General features: G+C 34.5%; 4 protein-coding genes across 4 annotated transcripts; 1 reads left to right on the top strand and 3 right to left on the bottom strand.

Moving 5' to 3' along the window:
• On the bottom strand, positions 1-4,058 carry LOC145604695 (kinesin-like protein KIN-14U). The gene is made up of 10 exons (XM_081660610.1): positions 3,214-4,058; positions 3,023-3,106; positions 2,767-2,928; positions 2,516-2,622; positions 2,217-2,401; positions 1,922-2,089; positions 1,554-1,772; positions 1,410-1,447; positions 1,117-1,244; positions 1-1,018 (listed from the first exon to the last, which is right to left on the bottom strand). The coding sequence occupies exons 1-10, from the start codon at positions 3,395-3,397 to the stop codon at positions 416-418; spliced, it is 1,878 nt and encodes a 625-aa protein (XP_081516736.1). The 5' UTR covers positions 3,398-4,058; the 3' UTR covers positions 1-415.
• A 3,212-nt stretch (positions 4,059-7,270) lies between these two features.
• Positions 7,271-13,533, top strand: LOC145603738 (26S proteasome non-ATPase regulatory subunit 12 homolog A-like). The gene is made up of 11 exons (XM_081659711.1): positions 7,271-7,455; positions 8,718-8,912; positions 9,535-9,642; positions 9,727-9,831; positions 9,956-10,012; positions 10,134-10,330; positions 11,712-11,811; positions 11,927-12,039; positions 12,141-12,294; positions 12,384-12,461; positions 12,959-13,533. Exons 1-11 carry the CDS (start codon positions 7,453-7,455, stop codon positions 13,175-13,177), a joined length of 1,329 nt encoding a protein of 442 aa, XP_081515837.1. The 5' UTR covers positions 7,271-7,452; the 3' UTR covers positions 13,178-13,533.
• A 2,745-nt stretch (positions 13,534-16,278) lies between these two features.
• On the bottom strand, positions 16,279-18,333 carry LOC145605072 (aldehyde oxidase GLOX-like). Its single transcript, XM_081661089.1, has one exon. It carries the CDS (start codon positions 18,300-18,302, stop codon positions 16,704-16,706), a length of 1,599 nt encoding a protein of 532 aa, XP_081517215.1. The 5' UTR covers positions 18,303-18,333; the 3' UTR covers positions 16,279-16,703.
• A 2,464-nt stretch (positions 18,334-20,797) lies between these two features.
• On the bottom strand, positions 20,798-24,682 carry LOC145603737 (protein DETOXIFICATION 16-like). The gene is made up of 8 exons (XM_081659710.1): positions 24,383-24,682; positions 23,139-23,683; positions 22,509-22,595; positions 22,327-22,383; positions 21,983-22,221; positions 21,538-21,656; positions 21,096-21,182; positions 20,798-20,966 (listed from the first exon to the last, which is right to left on the bottom strand). The coding sequence occupies exons 1-8, from the start codon at positions 24,680-24,682 to the stop codon at positions 20,922-20,924; spliced, it is 1,479 nt and encodes a 492-aa protein (XP_081515836.1). The 3' UTR covers positions 20,798-20,921.
• Positions 24,683-25,410: the final 728 nt, after the last annotated feature.

Here is a 25,410-nt window from a genome sequence, read left to right as displayed (position 1 = left end):
AATCAACAAACCAAACTATTTTATTTTTATATATTTCAGTCAAAATTTTACAAGTTTATGTCTATTTTAGTTACACACCTCAAAAACCAATAAACCAAAAATCCAACATACAGATTTATACCCTTTTCCTCCCTATGTCATACATCAAACTTTGGGCTACACATAAAAAAAGATAGCCTTTCAGTCTAAAAGAGTTATCCACCCAACACACAATGTAACTCATAGTGGATACCTAATAAGCTGTTAATCACAGCTAACAAACTTGAAAAAAAGCTAACAAATCAACCAACAAGTCCTGTAACAACACCCAGAAAAGCATGACTTGCAGTCCGAAAAAGAAAAAGTCCTAGGAAGGATCTGAGAATGATCACACTCATAATCGGATTATGTAAAGTAAGCAAACAAGAATTTCTGATCAGATAAGATTTGACATCCTTCTCCTATGACGAATGTATGTAGGCTTGCTGTTCACAAGTGATGGTGTCACTGGTTTATTACGCGCTGAGGAGGCAGATTTAGGTTCTACATTACTGCAGTTTTGAGTCTCAGTGGGAACATTCTTTGCTGCTTTATCAGGATGATGTCTACTTGCACTTCGTAGAACTGCTTTAAGACGAGGCTCAAGAAAACTAAGGGACTGTGAAGCTGAAAGTTGCATGGAGCTTCTAGTCCCAGACCTTAAGACTCTTCCTGCATAGTGATTTTGTCTTTCTGATGCACTGTGCCTCAGGCGACTGATAGCAGTGGGAGTCATATAATGCGGCAATGACTTTCTTTTGGTTGGTTTTTCAGAATCACAAGGGGTATCTACAATTTCCTTGGAATCAATTTTGGTGTTATCTATGATGTTTTCTTCATCTTCTGTGCTGTCGCAGGCAACTGCATTAAGCCGTTTTTTCTCACTAAGAAGTGATTCAGCCTTCTGCAATTGATCCCTGAGTTTTTGGAACTCTTCTTCAACTTCTCTCATTTCATCAGAAAGCTCAGCTATTTTCTTTTGCCTCAATTGCTTTATTTCCTAAAGAAAGAGATACTCAAAACATCAGTATGCGTAATGAAAGCTTAATTCCAAAATATGCTGAGTAATTAATGGACAAGATAACAGGTATGGACTACCTGAGGCAACTCTTGGTTTGATTCTATGCCTCTTGCTCTTTTGGCGAAACTCATAGAGCAAATGGTCTCCCCTAGATCTTCTTCAACAGGACTTATATGCACGATCATCAATACCTTTGATTCTTTTCCTGAAACCAAAATGTAAACACAAAACACAAGATGAGTTTCAAAGAGAGTTCTTCATAAACCAAATCATAATATATGCAGAAAGTAGGTATCACAGGCATAGTAAAAATTAATTGCAGCCTTGACAGTTGATCTTTGAGCATGCACAAAAGAAATGCAAATCTTACCAAGCGAATCTCTCAATATTTGAGTGAGTTTGCTATTTCTGCAGATGTATAGATGGCTTCAATTAGATTATGCATGATTAAAACAAGTGGAAAAAACCACTCCCTTAAACTTGGATTGAGTGTTACTTCAATGTACGGATGTACCTGTAGGGAACATGAGTTCTTTTTCGTCTGAGTGAAGCAATAACGTCACCTAGAGCAGAAAGCGAGAGATTTATGGCACGGCCTTCATCTAATGTTAGACCAGTAGCTCCAGTTTTCAGCAACCGTTCACTCCCTCCAAGATCAACCATCCACAACTTGCTAGTTCTTGTTTGACCTTCCGGTGCATCTCCATGATGAGAAATGGTGATCCTCATTAAGCTAGATATATATAAAACTAAAACAGATAACGTAAACGCCTCACCAAAGTAATCCAATGAAATACACAAGAGGGCTTAAATGAATAGATAGGTAAAAACAATGCACACACAGAGACCACAGTATTTAAAGGGGTAGGAAGCAGAACCCACCAATGCGATCTGCTAGACACATCATTGACATTAGTGGATGAAGTTGCACGAGCTCGTCTTCCCTTAGTGTACCACCAATTAGCCTTTGAGAAATCAGAGATGGGCACTTCTGTAAGGCCTTCAATTTCAACAACTCCTTTTGCATCAGCTTGAACATTCAGCTGGTTGCTGTAACATTGCATAAACATATGAAGTACTCCTTATTAATTTTTAAGTGACAGATAATTAGGAATGACAAGAATTAACTATGTCAACAGATAATATGGAATGGAGCCAATTAGGAATATGTAAATACCATCTTGATACCGGTTCATATGCTCTACGAGTTGGTTTCGGAGCCAACAAATCCTTTAAGTTGCCCATGTAAACTTCCAACATGCTCATAGAGAAAGTGACAGAAGCAGTAGAATGCAAAGAGGCATAGTGAAAGAGCTCTTTAAGAGCTCGAGGAACAATGCCAGGCTGATCATTCATCCCATCCTATAAAATCGAAAATACGACTCATGAGACCATTTGTCAAAAAGGGAAACAGATCTTTCCTTGTACCATTACAAAAATGTCACAAAATCCGATTTAGAAGTTTCGAAATCTCACCATTGTAAAGGTCTTTCCAGTACCAGTTTGACCATAAGCAAAAATACACACATTGTGCCCATCAAGTGCAGATCTGAGAATTGGTTCAACCTCAACAAATACATCTTCTACAGAATAATAAGCAATATAAAATCTTACTAAAACTGATCAAACAAAACAACCAAAATACTTAACATTGAAAACAAAAACATACAACTAACTTGTAATTTATATTACATTAATTTGCACTAAGAAAACATTAAAATGCTAACCTTGAGTTGATTTTTGACAAAACACCTTATCAAAGTCAAATCCCTTCTTGCTTCCACCTGATTTGACAACAACTTTGTCCAAATCAACAACCACAGGATCATCATTTTTGCTGATATTGCTCCACAACAATGGTCGAATTCGACAAAATACTCGAATGCTTCCTAATATGATCATTAACATGAAATTTCAGCATCAAACTAACTCAAATAAATTGTACACTACTTCACTGTAAAATCATCAAACTTATAATAATACCTTTAATGTCCAATATCTTATTTAACAACCCTCTTCTCTTTTCATCCAAATCCTTTTGCTTAGACTTTAATCCCATAATCTCTTCTGCATAATCATATAATTTCAACAGATTACTACAAAAAATTTAAAAGGGTAAAAACACTTTTATGAAAATTATACAATAAAAGTTAAAAAAAATCAGGAACATTTACCTTCTAAATTTGATATTAATTCACTGAGATCACTCTGAGTGTTCTCAGGGACCACATTATTTGTTGAAATTATAGGAATTTCCTGAATTGTTGAAATCCCATTTATACCATCTGAAAATTTCAGAACCTCATTTCCATTTTCAAATGGGATTGAGATCTCTTCTTCAACACTAGTGATTAACATTTTTGTACTCGGAATCGATATTAGTATCCCGTCTTGCTACAAGATGAGCTACCGTATTACCCGCCCTCTTTCTTTGGAGTAAAACATAAGCAAAATCTAGACTGCACTGAATACTGTTACACTTGTGTTCAACAGAAGATAACAGAACAGCAGGAATTTCAGAGAATAGAGAGCCTGTAAAAGTGAATGCAGAGAGAGTACAGTACAGAGTGTAGAATCAATGCCCAAAGAACACTCATTCCCAGAATAAATTCAAAAGTAGAAAGTGAATTTTAATTAGATGAAGTGAAAGTGAAGCAACTCTAGCATTATTATGTAATTTTTTTTGAAAACCCAGAAAAAATTAACAAGATTAGAAGAAACCCAGAAATTAATTTGGGAAAATCAAGAAGATATAGAATGAAAAATTAATCCAAATGTTTATCTGGGAATCAGTGATATTTCTTTTTTGTTCAATGATTTGATCATCACAGAAAACTGTAATTTATGAGGGTAAAGTTGTGTACTTTTGGTACAGTTTATGGGTAACCAATCACTAAGCACTGACATAGATGAAATACTTAAATAATAAAATTAAAAATACCCAAAACAAAAAGATTAAAAATTAAGGAAATTGGATGAGATTAGATCCAGAAAATTAAATTTTTTTTTTTTTTTTTAAGTGTGTTTTTTTTTTTTTTAATTTTAATTACAAAATTATTTTTTAATTTGTAAAGCAGATATTCAGACAGGAGCGTGGTGGGTCTGAAATGAACAGAAGAGAAAATGGTAAAAGTGGAATTAAGGTAGGGAGAAAGTTGAGCCATCTTTTTCTTTATGCTAATCCATAACTAATCTTGTTGCTTTATTAACTAATTAAAATTCCTAAATTGTGCTCCAATAATATTATGCTCTCTATTTTTGAATACTTGTAACAATTTAACTTTTACGTAATCCTTATCATATTTTCCGTATAATATTGTATTATGTATTTATGTTGGATTAGTCGTAGTATATACGAAGTAGAAGAATTTTTCATATGTAGACTATTTAACCGTCTACTCCCTTCATTTCAAAATAATTGACATATTTGACTTTTTTTTCACCATTCATATACTAATTTTGACCATCATTTTAAGATTACACATAAAAAAAAAAAAGAATATTCATGAAATATATTAATATAAAGTTTCATATTTATATATATTTTTACTAATATTGAATCATATAAATATATACTACCTTCGTTTCTTATTATGTGCCAAAAAGGGGTATTTTTTGTGAGTCCGTTTCTTATTATGTGCAACAAAAGAATATTTTTTGTCTCACAAAAAATACCCCTTTTTGGCACATAATAAGAAACAGAGGTAGTATATATATCGGTTGTAAAAAAAAATAATCATACTTCCTTCGTTTTTATAGTTGTAACACTTTTCTAAAATGGATATGTCATAATAGTTGCAATACACTATAAGAGGAATGTTTTTTTATGGTGAAAGTTATACTATTACCTTTAGTTAAAGCACATGAGTCCACTTGATTATGCTCCTAACAACCTTTTAACCCTATTTTAAGTTAATTATATCATGTGAGGTTCACTTTTCTTAAATACCGTGATAAAATGTGTGTTGCAACTATTAAAAATCATACTTGTATATATCTAAGGTTGAACTAGAGTGTAGACATGTGTATTAAGTCTGACTGTCTCACTCATTTATAAATGGATCGGAGGGAGTATATATTTCAGATCAAAATTAGATGCTAATAAATACTCCGTATGTCAATCAAATTAATGCAAGTATTTTAAAACAAACTAGGTAACATCATTTATTACTTAATAATACTGGCTCCAATCGAGTCTAAAAAACTTTGGATACCAAATTCTACCAGAACTTTGGATACCTGGTGAGGTACCAAGAAATAGTTAGGATTAAATTAGTGAAAGTACTGTAGCAAGTTGAATAGTATAATTGTTGAGTAGCAGTAATTGGGAATGAGTATTTGTAATCACATGCAGCAGCTCAAAGTGAAGACTTTGTTTGTGCGTTGTTTCTTTTTTGGGCTTTACAAGTATTTCTTACTTCTTACACCATTTTTTCAAGTGTTTGACTTTTCTTTGAATTATTGTGTGAACCACTTACTTGGTTTGGGCTATCCACCCAAGACTTGTAACCATGATTGATGGTCTCAATCCAACTCATCAAATATTATCTCTTAAAAAATTCAAAATGAAAAAAATAAAAAAAATAAAAAACAAACTAGACAAATGTAAGTAAAATTATTGTGTTTGAACTTCAAGAAAACCATCATGTCTTACATGATTCAAAGCAATAATAATAAGCAATGGTACATAAACCCTTTTTTTCATATCAAAGTGGTAGATTGGTGAGTAGTGGTGTATATATCTTTTCATTTTATTATTATTTGATTTGGGATACTATTTTTTTTAAAAAAAGATACGTTGAGTAAAAGAGTACTTCATATTAATATTTGCTAGATTTAAGGATGTCAATGAACGGCTTTTGTAGAAATTCATCTAGTATCTACTCCATTTACAGAGAATTGGATGAAGTTTGGTAGGTAATGGGGTGGGTGCATGTGTGATGTTGGGTGTACTTTCCTCATACTTGCCTCGCCATGCTCCCATACCATAGAGATGGTCCAACCCTATAACTCGATTCGTTCTCCGAAATCTACAAACCAATTTCTCTTTGTAACTTATTGTCACTCGCTATAAACTTGCAATTCACTTGGTTCCTTCTCCAAAACCAACATATGAAGGGGACATACCAGCAATCGAATAATTCAAATAGAGAATGGATAAAAATTTGTTTGTGTGAAAAATTTCTTTAGTTAATTTCAAATTTCGAGTTGGCTCCTTATTTGTTGCCAATTGTATATGATAAAATAATCACTGATTTGAGTAAAGTTAAATGACTTCAAATAGAGTTCATGCTTCAAATTTAGTACTCTATAATTAGAAACAAGTCAATTTTATCATGCCTTAATATTTCGACTACTCCTTGAGCAATTGGATTTGGTGCATGACATAGAGAATGTTACAAACTGACCACCCAAAGGTCATACCAAAGCTCTTTTTTTTTTATATATATATTTTTTAAAAAAATTTTTTTTTATCACTTGTATAAAAGCTAACTTTGAGTTGGTTGGATGTACCTTGCACTCATTTGTATATAGACCTAGCAATCCTGACCAGGATCCATTGATCCGACCCAAATAACTCGAAATTGACCCTAAAACATCGACCCAAATTTGACTAGATCAGAAACCCAAAATCTACCCAACTCGACCTGAAAATGGAGTTGACCCGATCTTGACTGGACACCGAACTAACCCGACCCGAAGTTAACCCAAGACCCGAAATGACCCGACCCAAAGTTAACCCAAGACCCGAAATGACCCGACCCAAAGTGTTTGACCCGAACTTACCCAGTGACTTGAAATGCCCCGAGCTAAAATTACTTTATAACTAAACTAAAAATGTTTGATGCCAAAGTTGACTTAAATTGTTCATCTCAATCGTAGCCTAGCTCATAAACTGACTTAATAATTCTTTTTATAACATTCACAAAATATAAATGTATCGATTTGAGCTTGATTGATCCACAAATAGAACAATTCGAACATCACCAACCCGTTTTGACCCAACTCGAATATGATCTGATCATACTCGACCAAAAAATGGTCTGACTCGAACATACCCTATCTAAGATTGACTCGACACAATACTTGACCTAAGTCATATCCGAAACCTTGAATAACCTGACCCAACCCACTCCTAATCCGTACCCGACCCGAATGACCCATTTACCATGTCTATTTGTAAATAGGAGTAAAATTTTCAATACAACTAAACTGAAAACCAAAACAAAATTGATCAAATTGGTCCAATCCAAAAAAACCCAAAACAAAAATTGATAAACTAATTAATTGATCGGGAAATTAAAGCAATATCAAAGTGTCAAAATCGGAATCAACTAAATTCGAAACTAGAGTTTTTCATTTCCCAGTCACAAAGCAAAGCGGGGTACTGGGAATTTACAAGCTGAGCAAAAATGGTACAATTTCTCGTAATTTTATTTTCTCTTCTTTTATTGGAATGACGACGAATTGTTTTATTTGATCAAAATTTCCTTGATTGTTAATAGCATTTTGATTGATTTTGGGTGTTATTTATAAGCAAAATCTGGGCATTTAAATGTTTTATCAACTATATAAACATGTTTGAAATGATACATTGCAATTTTAAAGATTGTTAGTATTATCGATGCTGAAATTCACATGATTTAGCTTGTTTCTGTTGTATTCAAATTTAAATAATTTTCGCTTACAATTTGTGAATAATTTGGGGAAAATTATTCTGGGGTTTTTGAGTAAATATGGTTGAGCATTTTCTCAATAGTTTTTGCTACTAATTCAGTCTAAATTATGAATTTTAGCTTAATTTAAGCTTTCATAGTGTTGAATCTTTGTTCGAATGAGGCTAGCATTGGTTTGAATTAATCAGTTAACCCGGTTCGGAATTTAATTGAGAGTTTTTTGTTACTGATGTATGATTAGAAGTGTGATTTTTTCTTGTAAATTGATTATAATTTGTGTGCTATTGATGTGTTACCTGAGTTTGATGTATTGTAATGCGTCGAAATACTGATTACTAGCGTTTAACTTATAAATGGGCGTTATGTATGAGCCGATGTGAAATTGAACTTCATGGTTGAAGCTGTTAAGGAAGAGATTGTTTTCTCTTTCTTTCTGTTATTACTCATTCATGAATAATTGAATACATTAATCAATACTATTCTTCGTTCATCTGTTTGAAATAGTGAATAGTGATTTAAACATTTAATATTTACGGAGTACTTAAAAGTATTACTTTAGAGGGTTTGTGTTTGATTTTATTGTTGATTAGAATTTGGGTGCAGTTGATTTGATATTTGAGTTTGATGTAAACTTGTAATGCAATTTTCATATATTTAGCACCATCAAGGCTTCGTTGTAGAAGTTTTTGGATCCCTAAAATCATCTCATTATTGAAATTCAGTTCAAGTAGCGCTTACCTCATTGGTATTGGCTTGCAAATAGACATGGAATGATGGAAGTTACAAAACATAGCTTATCCCAAACTTCTACGATGAAGCCTTGATGATGCTAAAAATGAGCTTTAATGCAATTAATTACATTCTTTCCCAAAATCAAAGTTTTGTTAATCGGATTTTGGTTCCCTTCATTCAGGAAAATGAAATTTATCATTCTGCCTTATTTGTTTCATTCTCCCCGTAAACCTTTTGACCAGTGCTCTTTCTTGGACTTTATTTTGCAGGACAATCAAAGCAATCTGGAAGCACAAATTGATGCATTATTGAATGTTGAAAAGCAAATGAGACTTGCTGGAGATGTTGCTGGAACTAGAAAAGCTGCGTGTGACATTCTCCAGTTATGCTTTGAAGCTAAAGCCTGGAAAACCTTGAATGATCAGATTGTTGTTCTGTCAAAGCGCCGAGGTCAACTCAAACAGGTACACGGTAATTTTGATGTAATGGTGAATTCATGATGATGATTCTTATTTTTCTAGTTGTTAACTTAGTGTATTTTTTATACTTTAGTGAATTTTATCATGATTGAAGCGGCTGTGGTTACGTAATTTATCATAATATCTGTGCTTTAAATATGCAATGTGAGTCAGACGGACTTATCCTTAGTCTGAATATTTCAGGGTTAAGTGGTATCACATTTTAAGTGATCAAGTATGGCTAACACCATCCATCCTTGATTCTTCTATAAGGATAACATTTCATTTCCCCACTGGCGCTGGTGAATGGAAGCCTACAATGTTCCTTTCTTATGCTGTTTTTGTTGCTCACTTAGTATATGCCTTGAGTAGCAGCTGAGAATTTATGCCTAGCTTGGTTTGTAGCAATGACTTGTTTCTATTGTGTTATGTTGATATTCTAATATTTAAAGGAAATTGAGTAATTCATTTGGATAATGATCAATAGTTTTATGGTTCAGGGTTCACCAGACAGAAATCAAACAACATAATTGTTTATTGTATTTTTCTTTTTTAGTTACCTACTTTGTAATCTTGGAGTCATCATTTCTTCATGAAGCATTTAACCAGGATGTTCCTTTACTTACAGGCTGTGACAGCGATGGTGCAACAAGCCATGGGTTACATTGATCAAACACCTGATCTTGATACTCGTATAGAGCTCATTAAAACATTGAATAGTGTATCTGCTGGGAAGGTAACCAGATATTATTGTGTTGAGCTTGTCTTTTGTTAGATTCTGCTCTTTCATATGTTTCATATTGTATTCTATTTATTACAGATATACGTTGAAATAGAAAGGGCACGGTTGGTCAAGACCCTTGCTAAGATTAAGGAAGAACAAGGGCTTATTGACGAGGCTGCTGAATTGATGCAAGAGATAGCGGTAAGTGTGGTTGCTTACATATATTATTCCTTGTATTTCATAAAATATATTTCAGGATTACTCACTCTGTTTTTTGGGTAAAAATTGCGTAATTGATCATCATTACACATTTGTGATACTGCAGGTTGAAACCTTTGGTGCAATGGCAAAAACTGAAAAGATTGCTTTTATTCTTGAGCAAGTATGTCCCTTTTCTCGAGCTTTGTTGGTTATCTCTTCTCCTGGCAGTTTCTACTTTCTTATTGTAGTCGTGTTTTAATATTGATGATGAGTTAAAATTTGGAAAAATTTCTGTTTATCAGGTTCGTCTTTGCTTAGACCGTAAAGACTATGTTCGGGCTCAAATCCTTTCTAGAAGAATCAGTCCCAGAGTTTTTGATATTGATCCTTCAAAAGAAAAGAAAAAACCTAAGGAAGGTGATGCCATTGTAGAAGAGGCCCCTGCTAATATTCCATCGTTGCCAGAATTGAAGCGTATCTATTACGAATTGATGATTCGGTGAGTTCTTCTTCTTCTTCCTTTTTTTTTTATTTTTTTTTTATTTTTTATTTATTTTACGGAGTGCTTAGTTCTGTTCTTGCTAGGATATCTGTGGTGTTAGAATTTTCTTATTTTTGCAGTAATTTTTTTCCTTGGGATTGAAAGTTTAAACTAGTTTCATTTCTAACTAAGTAGATTTTGCAAGTACCATGACTTTTTATTTTTTTTTGTTTTATTTTAAATATTGCAAATAGTCAATATTATGTAGATTTTTCTTGAAATCTTGATCTTGGAAAATTTCTGTGTGTGCCCTTATTTCTATTGTTGATGTTTGGGGATTCTTTAACACTAGAGGGATTAAGGAGGTAGAGAGAATAGACTAATGGCATAATTAGAGGCAAAGTATAACTTATATGGGTAGAGATTAAGGAGGTAGAGAGAATTAACTAATGGCATGAGGGGTAAGTTTTATGGGGGGACTCTCTAGGCTAATAATCCAGGGAAAATGCTCTTTTTCTGTAAGCTTAGTGGATAGCCATAGATTAGTTTTATCCCTCTGCTATTATTCTATCACTGCTCACCACATTATCATCGTTTCTTTACCACCTGATTCCATGTGCAGTTGCTCCTATTTGTCTCTCTCTACTGTCAATTTTCCTCTATATCTCCTCAACCATCATCCATTTGCAATCAAAATTTACTTGCACCATCTCCAACTTTCTTACACCCTTGGTCATCTTAAAGAAATAAAAGTTTAGATCACAAATGTGAGAGAGAGAGCATGCATCCTTTGGAGACTGTTCTAGAATCTTGTTGCCGGTAGACAGTACTTTTGGTGTCAAAAGTGTTGAAAATTATTGTAATTGCTACTAGTGGAAGTAAGATGCTGGATTGAGAGGAAGAAGTGATGCTGGAATCTTGGAAAGGGTGGAGATTGATGTGTAAGGAAGATGGAGGGAGTGCAAAGGAGAACGATTTCTAGGTGGGAGGTAGGAATATCCTTCCATTTAAGTGAAATGATAACAATCCTTAATTTTATTTCTCAGTCATGCATCCGAAATCACCCAAAATATTACACCTTGGCTTATACACCCTATGCCCTTTAAAGGAGGGAGGAAAATAGAAGAATTTTATCAATCCAATGATCCATCATAATTCAACTTTCAACTATCACCTTTGTTCTTCCTAGGAAGAGAACCCCTTATCTAGTTTACATGAATAATCCTAAAATCTCTCTCTTGTCTATGTTACTGAGGAGTGGGACACGAATGATTGTGTTTGGTCACCATAGAAAATGCTATCCATGCTATTGAAATGGATTTGTTATTCTTATTGTTGATTTGTCATATTTAATCGAGAAGTTGATATTCTGGGGCCTCCATGAGTTTCTTCTGTACAGATACTACAAGCACCACAACGACTACCTTGAAATATGTCGCTGCTACAAGGCTATCTATGAGATCCCATCTGTCAAGGAAGACCCTGAGCAGTGGACACCGGTAAACAATGCTTCACTATTATCATGTTGAACTTTCTTGTGGATTTTTTTTTTTTTTTTTTTTTTTTGACTTTCTTTTGGATCTTTAAAGTTTATTAATTTGGTATTTTATGCAGGTTTTGAGGAAAATTTGCTGGTATTTGGCTCTTGCCCCACATGATCCAATGCAGTCAAGCCTTCTAAACTCTACTCTGGAGGATAAGAATCTTTTTGAAATCCCTAAGTTCAAGTATGTCATTTACTGCCTAAATAGTTTTCATTCTATTTCAGCTATACTTCTGAATATGTATTTTACATTGTGTTATGGGTTCTTTGGATGTACTGCTGCAGGTCACTATTGAAACAGCTGGTGACAATGGAAGTTGTCCTTTGGACCAGTCTTTGGAATGAATTTGAGGGTGAATTTGAGAATGAGAAGAGTTTGCTTGGAGGCTCTTTAGGCGACAAAGCTGCTGAAGATCTTAAACAAAGGGTCATTGAACATGTAAGCTTTTCTACCATTGATCTGTATCATCTACAATCCTCCGACAATAAGGTTAATAATCATATTTTGATTCTTTGCTCTCATTGCAGAACATACTTGTTATTTCAAAATACTATTCCAGAATCACCTTGAAGAGACTGGCAGACTTATTATGCCTTAGTATTAAGGTTTGCTTCCTATGAGCTCGAATACTTGCACATTTCCTATAATTTCTATCTTGAATTCTATCTATGAACACATTAGTCAGCTTTTTGGATGTTTCTTCTAAAAATCCTTGTTTAAATTAATGTTTTAATCAGCAATTCTTATGGGAATTATGTTTATTATGTTGGGTATGCATGTTGCATGCATTCTTTAAATGATACAGGGTCAACAGGGAATATATATGTGCTCTAGACCTAAGTTGAATTTTAAATTTGGCTCTGGCAGTGGAAATTTCATGCTACATAGGTGATGCAATTGATCTCACTGTGCTTGATGTGGACTCACTTAGATTAGTTGTGCTAGCAGATTACTTAATACTTAATGTGGCCAAGCCTAGCCCCTTGAAAAGAATGCCATCAACTTTATTTGACAGATTCAAGTTTAATGGCGGAGCACTTTTACTTGATTTTGTATATCTCATCTTATCTTACTGTGATCTGACTTATACTTGTGGTCATAGGAAACGGAGAAGCATCTATCTGATATGGTTGTCTCTAAGGCTTTGGTGGCAAAGGTAGACAGGCCAATGGGGGTCGTATATTTTCAGGTAGTGAAGGACAGCAATGACATCCTCAATTCATGGTCAATGAACTTGGAGAAGCTGCTTGACCTTGTTGAGAAGAGTTGCCATCAAATACACAAGGAGACGATGGTTCACAAAGCTGCTCTTAAAGCTTGAATGAGAGAATGACCTTCATGGTCATTCCAGGTTTAATCACTAGGGTTGTGAAGAAATAGCCATTTCTTAGAAATTCTCTTTGCTCTTGTAGTGCTATAGCCGTTCTATATACTTAAAAGGGTACATGCTTAGCCGGCTATTAGCTCTGGGATTCATGAAGCCTGGTGCTGCTTGGTCAAGTAGCATGTATTTTGTTTTGGTTTAGAGCATAGAAATTCAGTGAGGAAGTAACACCCTTTTGTTGCTTCAATTTTGCTGTGCTAAATACTAAAAAGTCAAAAAAATTGTCAATGAGCACCACTTGAACAGAAATTTGGGTGGAATCTGTAATCTGGTACGAATAGTAAACAAGAAAACTTTTGGACGGTAAAAGATGGTAAAAACTAGAAGGGGGGGGGGGGGGAGGGGGAGGAGTAGTTATAAACCCAAACCGACTAAAATCAAAGCTGGTAAAAGTTAAATTTAATACGGAGAAAAATACAAAATAGCCGACATAACACAGGAGTGTCACATGATGAATATACTACCTCCGGTCCAATTTACTCGCTACAAAGGAATATTTTATGTCCCATAAATAATACCCTTTTGTTGCGAGTAAATTGGACCGGAAGTAGTATATAGATGGGGAAATGATTTTGGCCCACCAAAATAGATTTGGCACACCTCTATGTGAGAGTACAGTTTTCTATGTTTTTCTCACATAAGGGTGTGCCAAAATCATTCTCCTGATAGATGGAGTATATATTGTTAATTTGTTATTGTTTTTTGTTGTTACATCCTTCTGATTTTTATTAGTTTTTATCAAAATATAAAAAAAGAAAAGCAGTAATTAAGCAAAAAAGAGAATGCTATCAAGCCTTAGGAAAATGTAGGAGTGATGAAACCTTTGCAGCGTATAAGGAGGCTAAGAGTAAGGCAAAGGCAGCTGTTCGCCAAGCAAAAGAAAAGGCATATCAGGAGGTTTATGAAAAGCTTGATTCCAAGGAGGGAGAAAGGATCATTTATAAGATGGCAAAGAGAAGACAAGAGGCAAGGAAGGATATTGGCATGGTGAAGTGTGTCAAAGATAAGAACCAAATGGTCCTAGTGCAAGAGGAGGGCATCAAGGACAGGTGGAAGGGGTACTTCGATGAATTATTTAATGGAAGTAATGGAGTTGTGATAGGAGATACCTCTATGAGTGATGAAGAAATCAACATGGAGTATGTGCGAAGGATTAGGAGAGTAGAGGTGGAGATTGCACTGAGGAAGATGAAACCTAAGAAGGCGGTTGGCCCTGATGGGGTACCGATAGAGGTGTGGAGGTGTTTGGGTAAGATTGGTATTGATTGGTTAACAAACCTTTTCAACAAGATATGGACGGCTACAAGGATCCCACAAGATTGGAGGAAGAGCACCTTGGTCCCGGTTTATAAAAACAAAGGAGACGCTCAAGATTGTTCTAACTATCGAGGAATTAAGCTTATGAGCCATACTATGAAGTTGTGGGAAAGGGTGATTGAACAAAGGTTGAGGGCATGCACAAGCATTTCAGATAACCAATTTGGTTTTATGCCTGGGAGATCTACTATGGAGGCAATCCATTTGATAAGACAAATGATGGAGTTTTATAGGGTAAAGAAGAAAGATCTTCATATGGTCTTTATTGATTTAGAGAAGGCATATGACAAGGTGCCAAGAGAGATACTTTGGTGGGCAATGTTGAAGAAAGGTATCCCACGAAGGTATGTAGACCTAGTTAAGGATATGTATCGGGATGTGTCAACAAATGTGAGGACATGCGGAGGGTTGACAAAAGATTTCCCTATTACAATCGGATTGCATCAAGGGTCTGCATTAAGCCCTTTTCTTTTTGCAACGGTTCTAGATGAATTAACTAGACCAATTCAAGATGAGGTTCCATGGTGTATGCTGTTCGCAGATGATATCGTTTTGGTGGATGAGACTAAGGATGGGGTTAATGTCAAGTTGGAGCAATGGAGGCAAAGGTTGGAATCTAGAGGGTTTAAGCTAAGTCGGAGTAAGACTGAATATTTGGTATGTCGTTTTGGCACTCAGAGGGGGACAAGCAATGAAGTGGTGAGTTTGGATGGAAAGGATTTGACCATGAGTGAATGTTTTAAGTACCTAGGGTCGATCATCCAGAAGAATGGTGACATTGATCAAGACGTGACCCACAGGATTAAGTCAGGGTGGCTTAAATGGAGAGCGGCCACGGGAGTGTTATGCGACCGCAGCATTCCCTTAAAGTTGAAGGGAAAATTCTACAGGACTGCCATAAGACCAGTGTTGCTCTATGGTACAGAATGTTGGGCTTCTAAGAAAGAGCATATTAAAAAGATGGAGGTTACGGAAATGCGCATGTTAAGGTGGATGTGTGGAAACACTTTAAGAGATAGAATCAGAAATGAGGTTATTCGCAAGAAAGTAGGTGTGGCGGGCATTGTAGATAAATTAAGGGAAAATCGTCTGCGTTGGTTTGGACATGTAAGACGGAGACCCGAGGGTGCACCGGTGCGAAGAGTGGAAGAGTGGGACCATGGAGGGATTAAACGAGGAAGAGGGAGACCAAAGATGACTTGGTTGGAAGGAGTGAGGAAGGATATGAAGTGCATGGATTTACGTGAGGATGAAGTTTTGGATCGTAAGGGATGGAGGAGAAAGATTTATGTTGATGACTACACGGAATAATCAAATTTGGTTCATGTTAGCCGACCCCACTTTTGGGATTAAGGCTTCGATTGATTGATTGATTGATTGATCAAAATATAAAAAGTAATATTAGTATATTATAAAACAGTAATAGTAGGCGCATAGCGCCTATATGTTTCAGAAACGTATAGGATGACAAAATGTACCACCACATCCAAATGGGATACGATAGTAGGTATTTTAGGAGAAAAAAATCAACGATACAGGATGTTAAAAAGTATCATTACATGTATGATAGTACACAAAAAGTACTATCAAGACATCTTATACCTTAATGGTACATTATAGTACATAAAAATTTACCACTGTAAAAAAACATCAAATGAAAACAATAAATAAATACCCTATAATGCCCTCCTATATGCATGTCATTGCATTTTCCTATTGGTTTGTTTATATGTAGATAAACATAAGTAGCGTTAGGCGTAACCATTCATGTACCACTTGAACGATTTCATAATGGAGAAAAGGCATACAAGAATCTTCCTTTCCTATTGACGAGAAAGTGATTTGGACTTTTCACCAAGAATAACTTCTTTATAATTATGAAAGTTCAAAAAAGAAGATAAGGGGGTGCTCAAAAGCAACAGCACTAGCCAACAATTTGTTGCATAATTCTTAATTCTTAGATATTACATATAATTTGGCGTTACATTTACACTTTCACAAATCAATCTTAAAATTACCTTTCCTTTTTAATTCCAACATATATATACATGTACACTTGTTGAGTCTTCGCAATGGAATGATAAATTGGTAATTACTCCATAATATAAATTGAAATTGTTCACCCCTAATATATCATATGATATCATCAAACCACCAATTGGACCCATTGTGCAATACTTGGTACCCCTTGATTCACCGCAAACATCATATAATAACTTGGTGGAGCCACCATTGCGTTAGGTGGAGCCACACAACTAACTATATAGCACCCATTATTGCTAGGAGTTGCGGGCTTTACATTCAACTTCACTAGCCTTTGTCCTTGAGAGAAAGAATGTGTGGCAAACGGTGCATTTCCCAAATTAATCTCAATGGGTGCCACTAGAGGGAGGCTAGTTGTTATTTCTACCTCAAATTCTTCACCATATTTTAAGATTTTAGGCCACGTTTTTATTTCAGGTCGGAGATTAGCTCGATCTGGACTCAAGTACTCAGGTGAGAACGCCTCAAGACGTAGTTCAGTTGGAAACTCCGCCTTAAAGTTGTAGAAATAATGCGGGTTACTACCCGCTAGTAAAACTCGTCCATCAGGCAATAAATTAGCAGTCGAATGGTACATTCGAGGAATCGTACTTGGGTTCAGCACCATGAATCTTAACCCAACCGGTTGATCAGGTCGGTAAAGAACCGGATTCAAACACGGGTTAGACGCCAAATCAAACCCTTGGGTCCCACTTTGGGCTCCATTTATGATCAACACTTCACCAGTTGGTAACATGACCATATCACCCATAATCCTAGCAAAAGGCATAACCTCCATCTCCCAAACCGGGTTATCCGAAGTGGCTACAATCCGGCCACAACTACCATTAGCCGGTAACGAATCATCCATTGTAATGTAGGCCCCAAATTGGGCCCCACCACAAACCACAATCACAGCCGTTGAATAATCACCTTCTAATGCGAGCATCACCGATGATCCAGCAGATGGGTAATTCCTAGGTCCACCATCCAACGGCGGATAATTTTTCAAGATTAAATTTTTATCAAAATCATATAAAACAGATTTAGTATTAGCAAAAATAAATAATTTCCCATTAGGCAAAAGATGAACATATGGATACAAATTATCTCCTTGCCTATCTGCCACGTCAGCAAGAAAAGGAAACAAAACGGCACCGTTTTGCCTAGGAGGGTAAAACTCAACTGAATTGGCAACTCTACCCCCAACAATAATAACATCACCATTAGGTAAAATTTGATTAGTAGAATACCATCTTCCTTGGGACAAAACGACGTCGTTTAGCTCCTCCCAGTCACAAAACTCCGTCGTTTTACACGGCGTAAACTTACGAATCTTCTTCCACCCGTCCACGTCACCACCCGTTTGAAGGAGTGTTCCATCAGGGAGAAACTGCCCGGATGAGCACCACGTGTCAGTTTGGATGATCAACGGTCGGATATGGTTGGTTGTAGGGTCAAAGAGAGCAGAATGAGCGTAACAATCATGCTTCAAAACGGCGTCGTTTGGATCACTACGACAATGGTGTTTAGGAAGGAGAAGTCGGGTTGGGCCGATGTTGGTACGGTCTAGGAGAACAACCGTGCCAAAGTGTGTCACGGCCGTGTGCATGGAAGCAATGCCTACGTCGTGTACTAGGAGTTCCCACGTGCCAGGAAGGTCACTAGCACGTGAGAATACCGCGAAAATGAAGAGAAAGATATAGGTAATGAAAGTTATCATAGTGGAAAGAATAAAAATGTAGGAGTAGAATAAAAAAAAAAAAAAAAAAAAAAAAGATGGATTTTAGTAGAGTTAGATTTTAATGGAGAGTAGTGGAATTAATAGGAATAAGAAGAAGAGGAAGAATTATGGGACATGACATGATGTGTAGGAGACTTTTATGCATTATTATGTATAGTGAGGTAGTATAAAGTACACGTAGTATGTAGTAGAATAGTATAGTGGACTTGAAAGTTTAAGCACTTTTTGGGTTCTTTGGGAATATTTTTTTGAAGTAAAAGTTTAAAAGAATTTTGTATAAATTATGTCTTACTATGTGTGTGGTAATAATAACCAAAAAAATTTCATAAGGAGTGGAGGGATGGTTAAAATTCCTCTATCTCCCCCTTTAGTGATGGGGTTTGATGCTCATCATGCCCTCCCCCCTTACGTTGTAGGAATGGGGGTTCAACTCGTATCTTACCGTATAAAAAAATAAAATAGATAACAAGCTAAAAATTTTGATTACTTAAGATCAGAGCTATCTGTAGTTGGACAGATTATTATCAAATTTTGTAGCTATTGATCATAAAGCCTACATGTAGATTGGGCAGTAAAGATAGTAATTAAATCGCTTCCTTCATCTATAAATGTTTTTTGTTTGAAAGGTGATTGTCTTATAAAAAGTTAATTGTAAGAGCTTTTAGAGATGGAATGATGATTATAAATAACCTTTTAATTTGATAATGGATAAAAAAAAAAACCTAAATTAATTGACTTTAATGTGCAACTATTAAAATGGATAAATATAGGTCGAGGGTTCATGTTGGTTTTATGATTAAATTATTCAAATTTATCTAAATATACATGTAAATGTAGCTGCCTATAAGGCTATAATATCACAAATTTTTTCTTATCAGGTCGAGTTTGATTGAGCTGCTTCATATAATTTGAGTTCATGTTGTGTCGAATTCAAGTTTCTCTCAACAATTTTGAGTTGGATCGTTGTCGTACGTGTAAAATTACCAGCTCTATTATTTTTTATGAAAGAGAATATTATTATTCTTCGTATATTCTAATCAATACGTTTATACTCCATTTATATTTAACATTAAGCACATCATCTAGGCTTACTTTTGATATATGGCACATTATGTTTATTAGCACATGCATGTTAATATGTTATAGTAGGTTCATATTATAAATTTAATTTGTCTTGTCAAATAGATGAGAATTGAAGAAAGGCAACCCTACTTGCATTGATTGGATGATCTATAGAAAATTAAAGACTATAAATAATGTATTTTATTAAAAATTAATATAAGTACAATGAATGAAAGATAGGAGGACAGGTGGATAAATTTGTTTGGTGACTTAGTCTAATAGGATAATAATGCAACAAAACCTATCATGCAAATTGCATCACCCTTTTGGCCAAAGTCAATTTCAATCGATTTCATGGGATGCAAGGTATGGTCCTTTATTTGCTTGCTCATGAAAACGATTGTTCTTACGTAATTAAGTAATGAGTATGGAACTAGTTTTACTAAGTTTAATGTAATTATTCACTAATTAATTAACGTTTATGTATAAGTTGTGATTATCGATGGTTATGTTTTTGTTGTTTAGCTCTAATTTAAATGTACGCCGCATATAAAAATAATTAACAATGACTAAAAATAATTAATGGTTATATAAGTAGTGATAACTATTCATAGTTATGTTTTGTTGTTGAACTATAAATATACAAAACATAAGGATTATAAGTTTCGACTAAAAAAATCTAAGGTATATATGCGTGAATATAGATTAGGTATATGCGTGATTAGTAATAGGATTATATTCATTAATGAAATAAATGATTGAGTATTAGAAAATCTGAAAAATTGTGAATTAGCTAGTTCAAGTGAATCGAATTGATTTTTAATCATTGTTTTTCTACTAGTTTAAGTTGAAAAGATCAAAACTTTATTGAATTAATAGCTAGGTGTAACCCTAATTGCTAGTGTAGTCAATAGGAGGAAATAAAAAAATGGAATCCACAAACAGAAATTTTTTGACAGAACCCGTTTGTGGATAGTGCCACACACCCAAACTTTTATGTTTTTATAATTTCCAAAAGCATGTATTTCATAGGTAGTTTTTGATAAAAAAATCTTTTCAAATATCCAATTTTCAGTCGATTTATTCCGGTCAATCTATTAGTCGTAGTGAACAACCCTAGGAAAAACTTCACGTAAAATGTGAAATCTTACTAACTTCTTGTGTTTAACCACTACTGTAACACTTAAATCCATATACGAGTATAAAATTGGTGCTTTAGTTTTTACGTGAATAAGAGCATGCTCTCTTGAGCTTAATTGCAGTTCAATTCAGTTTAGTTCAATTCAGCTCCAATCAATTTAGTTCGATCAGTTCAGTTCAGTAAATCAAAATAGACCCTAAGTGATCATTAAGACTCACATACAAGAATGGGCTGACTTTCATGTCACGGAAATGTTTATGTACCCTAATAATACCTGATAAAGTAATATTGCATTTGTATGTCAAAATTTTTCCATTTCTAGCTCAACATCTTCATGACACTTGTTTCAAAAGCAAACATCAATCCAAGATAAAATGGTGTTTGGTACAATGCCCCTAATTCACTATTAAATTACACATCCTATCTTTGGCCTTCTTTGCCTGTTGAAGCAATAAAGGATAACAAATTAGCAATCATTAGAGACAAAGTAAACTTAATTAATCAACAAACAAACATTATACTGTAACATACAAAATAATAGCTAGCATTTGAAAATGGAAATCCCTAACCTCTTTGTCCCAATTGGTACGTAATGTTATGAGTAGGAGAAAAAAAGATTGGGCGACTAAGGCCAATATAATCCCTGCCCATAGTCCCTGCATAAGATTACGATTACTAAATTAATGGAGACATAAACTCTTATTTTATGTCTCACAAATAATACCCCTTTGTTGCACATAATAAGAAACGGAGGTAGTAGTTCAATATAATTATTTCTCCCCGAGCCTAGCAAGCTTAATTTCAGTTCAGTTTAACTCCAATCAGTTCAGTTCAGTTCTTAATTTCTTTCTCTCATAAGATATTCATTTCAGCTTTATTAAGTTCAGCTCAGTTCAGTAAATATAAACAGACCCTACAATATGTTTGTGAAACAAATGTATATATTAGAGGTGTGAATTTGCAAAGCACAAGATGCATGATAAGTTGATAATTACTTCGTATTACACTTACCTTCCCTCCAAAGTGATACACAAATGCTAGCAACAAGGCACAAGGAATGCCGAGTAGGTAGTAAGCTCCCAAATTGATATAAGCTCCGATTTTTTGCCAACCACATCCTCTAGCCGTGCCTAAAACCATGACCAAAATAACAATTCGGTAACTTTTTAACACTAGTTCTTACATGGTCTATTTTGTTATTTAATACGTTCAAAAAAGTTATGCAATCTATTACATATCTCAGCAGTCTCAAAATCGAGAACATATATTATAACAGATTTCCATTAATATTTTGTTAGATTTAAATCATTTAAATACCATACTCTCTCCATTACTCAACTTTTTAACAAGAATATGTATGGATTTAAATCATTTTACAAGCGAAAATGAATATAAAAAAAGGTAATACGAATTACGTAGTAATTTTGAAAGTCATAATGCATGGTCAAACTCTTACCTGAAAGCACAGATTGAAAGCCATCAAAAAAATGTGAAACTGAAAGAAGAAGCATCATTTGTCCAACATATTTCACTACCTCTTCTTCTGTACTATAACAATATCCCCACAAATTGTGCCCCAAGATCAACAAACATGCTGCTGAAATCCCTTCTACCCCAACCATCAATGTCGAAACACACACCGCCAATCGAGCTAAATGTGGTCGTCCAGCCCCCAATTCATTGGACACCCTTGTGCTATTAAAATCACAAGCAAATTAAAACATAATCAAGGTCGGAGACAATGTGACAACTATATTTTTTCAAACGGAGGTTAGTCTAATTTTATCGATTGTGTTATACCTTATTGCTCCACTTAATCCTAGTGGTAACATGTATATTGATGTACATGTGTTGAGACTGCAAAATAAATCAAACTCGTTAATTTTATAAATTTGACAATTTAGGAAATTCGCGGTAAATAAGAACACCCTTTATGTATGGTGCAAGGTTTATGAATTAGTGTACTAGTAAAGAAATGTTACCTGATTGAAAGAACAGATGTTTCAAGCTTTGGGTTTGGAAGAAAACCGGCTAGTAAAACCATCATCTCAAATGTCCATACTTCCAAGCTATATTATATTATCATAAAATTAAGACTTATTAGTGAGTGATAATGTAACATATGTTAATGTGCTTACAAACATGCATTGTGAGAGACTAAGAGTAGAGGTAGATGAGATTTTGTATGTAGAGATATGTATACATAAGTACATAACAATTAAGACAAGTTTCAAGTTCGAGCAAAGACTAGGGATGTAGATGAGCCAATTTAACCTCGAGCTTTTACCTTAGTATAGTAAAGTCCATGAATGTTTTGGAAACCAAAAGCATATAGTTCAAGGGCTTGATTAGTCGATTTCAACTCAGTTTAACATGTACTTGAAGTTCGTAATAGAGAAATATTCCGCTTAATGTTGCCCCCTACATATAATTCCTAAAAATGTCATTATTGTAATTTTCAAAATTTAAAGCACGCATCACATGCATATGTAATTTAAATCATTAAAGCGACCAAATTAAAATTATTTTATATTCTCTTTTTTAAAATTTAAAGTCTACTCATCATATAATTCAGCATTTGCCCAAAAAAAAAAAAAAAAAAAAAGCCTTACCATGACATAACAGCAGAAGGAACAGCAAGTCTAAGAAAGTCAGGAATGTCATGAAAAGCCTCCATTGAGAAACCAGTCCAAGTCACTTTACAAGCAGGAGACACCCTCACATAAACACCCAACAACACCACATTAATCCAATACGATATGGCGTTCGACAACGCCGCCCCTCGGTTGCCTAGTCCAGACTTGAACACCATAAACCAACAGATAACAACATGCAACAGAGTTGTAAACCCTGTAGTAAGCATCATAGGAACAACAATGTTTTGAGCTTGTAAAAATCCAATGTGACATTGAAGAAGACCATATGCAAATATACTCGGAATCATGTAATGTGCATAAATTCCTGCTTCAGTTGAAATTTCTTGATCTTGGCCTAAAAATGCAAGTATTTGTCCTGTATTTTCCCAGATAATTGCAAGAGGAATGCTGATGCAGAGGATAACTACCATTGCTCTTTGCTTGTGTATTCCTAGCATTTTGTATTGCTTTGCTCCATATGATTGTCCACAAAATGTGTCCAAGGCATATGTCATTCCTTTCTATCAATATATAGCAAGCATTAGTCGTAAGAGTTGTAATCGTGATACATTAGGAATTCCCCTCGTGAGGAGGGCTTCCTAATGTTTATTTCTTCTTACCTTTTAAAAAATAAAAAAAAATAAAAAAAAGTCATAAGAGTTGTGACTGATGCACGAAAGATTAAAGAAATCAACAAACATGAAGATAAATTTTACGTGGTTCACTAACAACGAGTTAGCTACATTTATGGATAAGCGAGAGTAGAGTAAAATGTTTGCACATGGTCTTCTTCTATGTCACATATGAAACTAGTCTTCACATTCACAATTTCAAAACCAGTTTATTTAAAATTAATTCAACTTTACCAATTTTTCACTTCCAATTCTTTACCCATTCCAAGAAAAAAATAATAAAATATTCAATCATAATATTATACTGCCTTCTAATTTCTTATACAAATAATAAAAGTTATAAATTTGAGTATCAAATATAATATCAATTTATATTGTGGTTAGGTAAGATGAAAATTTCAACTCTTACTCCTCAAAATCAACATAACAGAACGTAACAACCTCTAGCATTGGTAGGTATTGAACTCGTAACCTTAAAGTCACAACTCGCGAGTTAGATTGTTCTTACCAAGATACTAACTATACCAAGCAAGCTTAATACAAAACACGATTAATTAGTAACAACATACGAAGTATATACAAACATACCAGCAAGCTGAAACCGGTGACAGTGGCGAAAGAGGTGGCGACAGAAGCACCGGAAAGAGGGAGCTCACCAAGATGACCAACAAACATAACAGATACAACTTGTAAAGAAAACAGCAAGAAATTCACAGCCATAAGAGGCCCTGCTAACACTAACTGCTTCTTCACTTCACTCAATATCTCATTTTTGCTTAATAATAAACTTCCACTACTCTTACTCTTTATATTTGGACCGTCAAAAATAACATTATTTGTACTATTATTTTCATTTGAAATTAATGGAGTTTCAAGATCTTGATTCATTGTTGTGGGGTGTTAATGGCCTATTGTTAATTCTTACTTAGCTCTAATTAATTACTTGTAGAATAGTACTAATAGAAAGCAGATATTGGATCGATATTGGGACTTATATTTTAATTTTTTTTGACGTACGAGTTTTTGGAGTCATTCAAGTGGATATTTGCTAAAGTAGTTTTTGGATATTTTGCCATTTTTTTGTTGTCTTCTTGACTTTTTTAATTTTTTTTTTTTTCTAACAACTAACATGGGTACATTTAGGGAATTAGGGGTGAGCAAAAAAAATCAGAGTACCCTGAAATGAAACCGAAACCTGCGGAACCTGTTGAGAACCCCAGGTGTTGAAACCGAAACCTGTACAAGAGGTTCCGGTTCCGGATAGCAAATTGGAGAACCTGTTACTATTGTAACAGGTTCCGATTTAGGTTCTCAATTTTTTGGAACCTGTAGGGTATCCTATACCTGATAAAAGTATCACTTAATTTCAAATTATACACTAATTCTTTTTTAAATAATAAATATAAAAATTACAATTATAGAAATATATATATTAAATTTGTTAGACAACTAGTCAACTACTATTAGTTTGTCTTATTTGCAAGTTGTAAACATTATAAATTAGTCACCAACCAATTTTTATTAAAAAAATCCGCGAAAAAGTTAGTGTGTATATTATAATACAGGGTACCTTTTTATGTCGCACGTCAGGGGACGTGTCTGGAAAATTAACCATA

This window comes from Chenopodium album, chromosome 22 (assembly GCF_948465745.1).
Source record: "Chenopodium album chromosome 22, dcCheAlbu1.1, whole genome shotgun sequence".
Lineage (NCBI taxonomy): Eukaryota > Viridiplantae > Streptophyta > Magnoliopsida > Caryophyllales > Amaranthaceae > Chenopodium > Chenopodium album.
The sequence above is the reverse complement of the archived record's forward strand: the minus strand, read 5'-3'. Positions and strand labels throughout refer to the sequence as shown.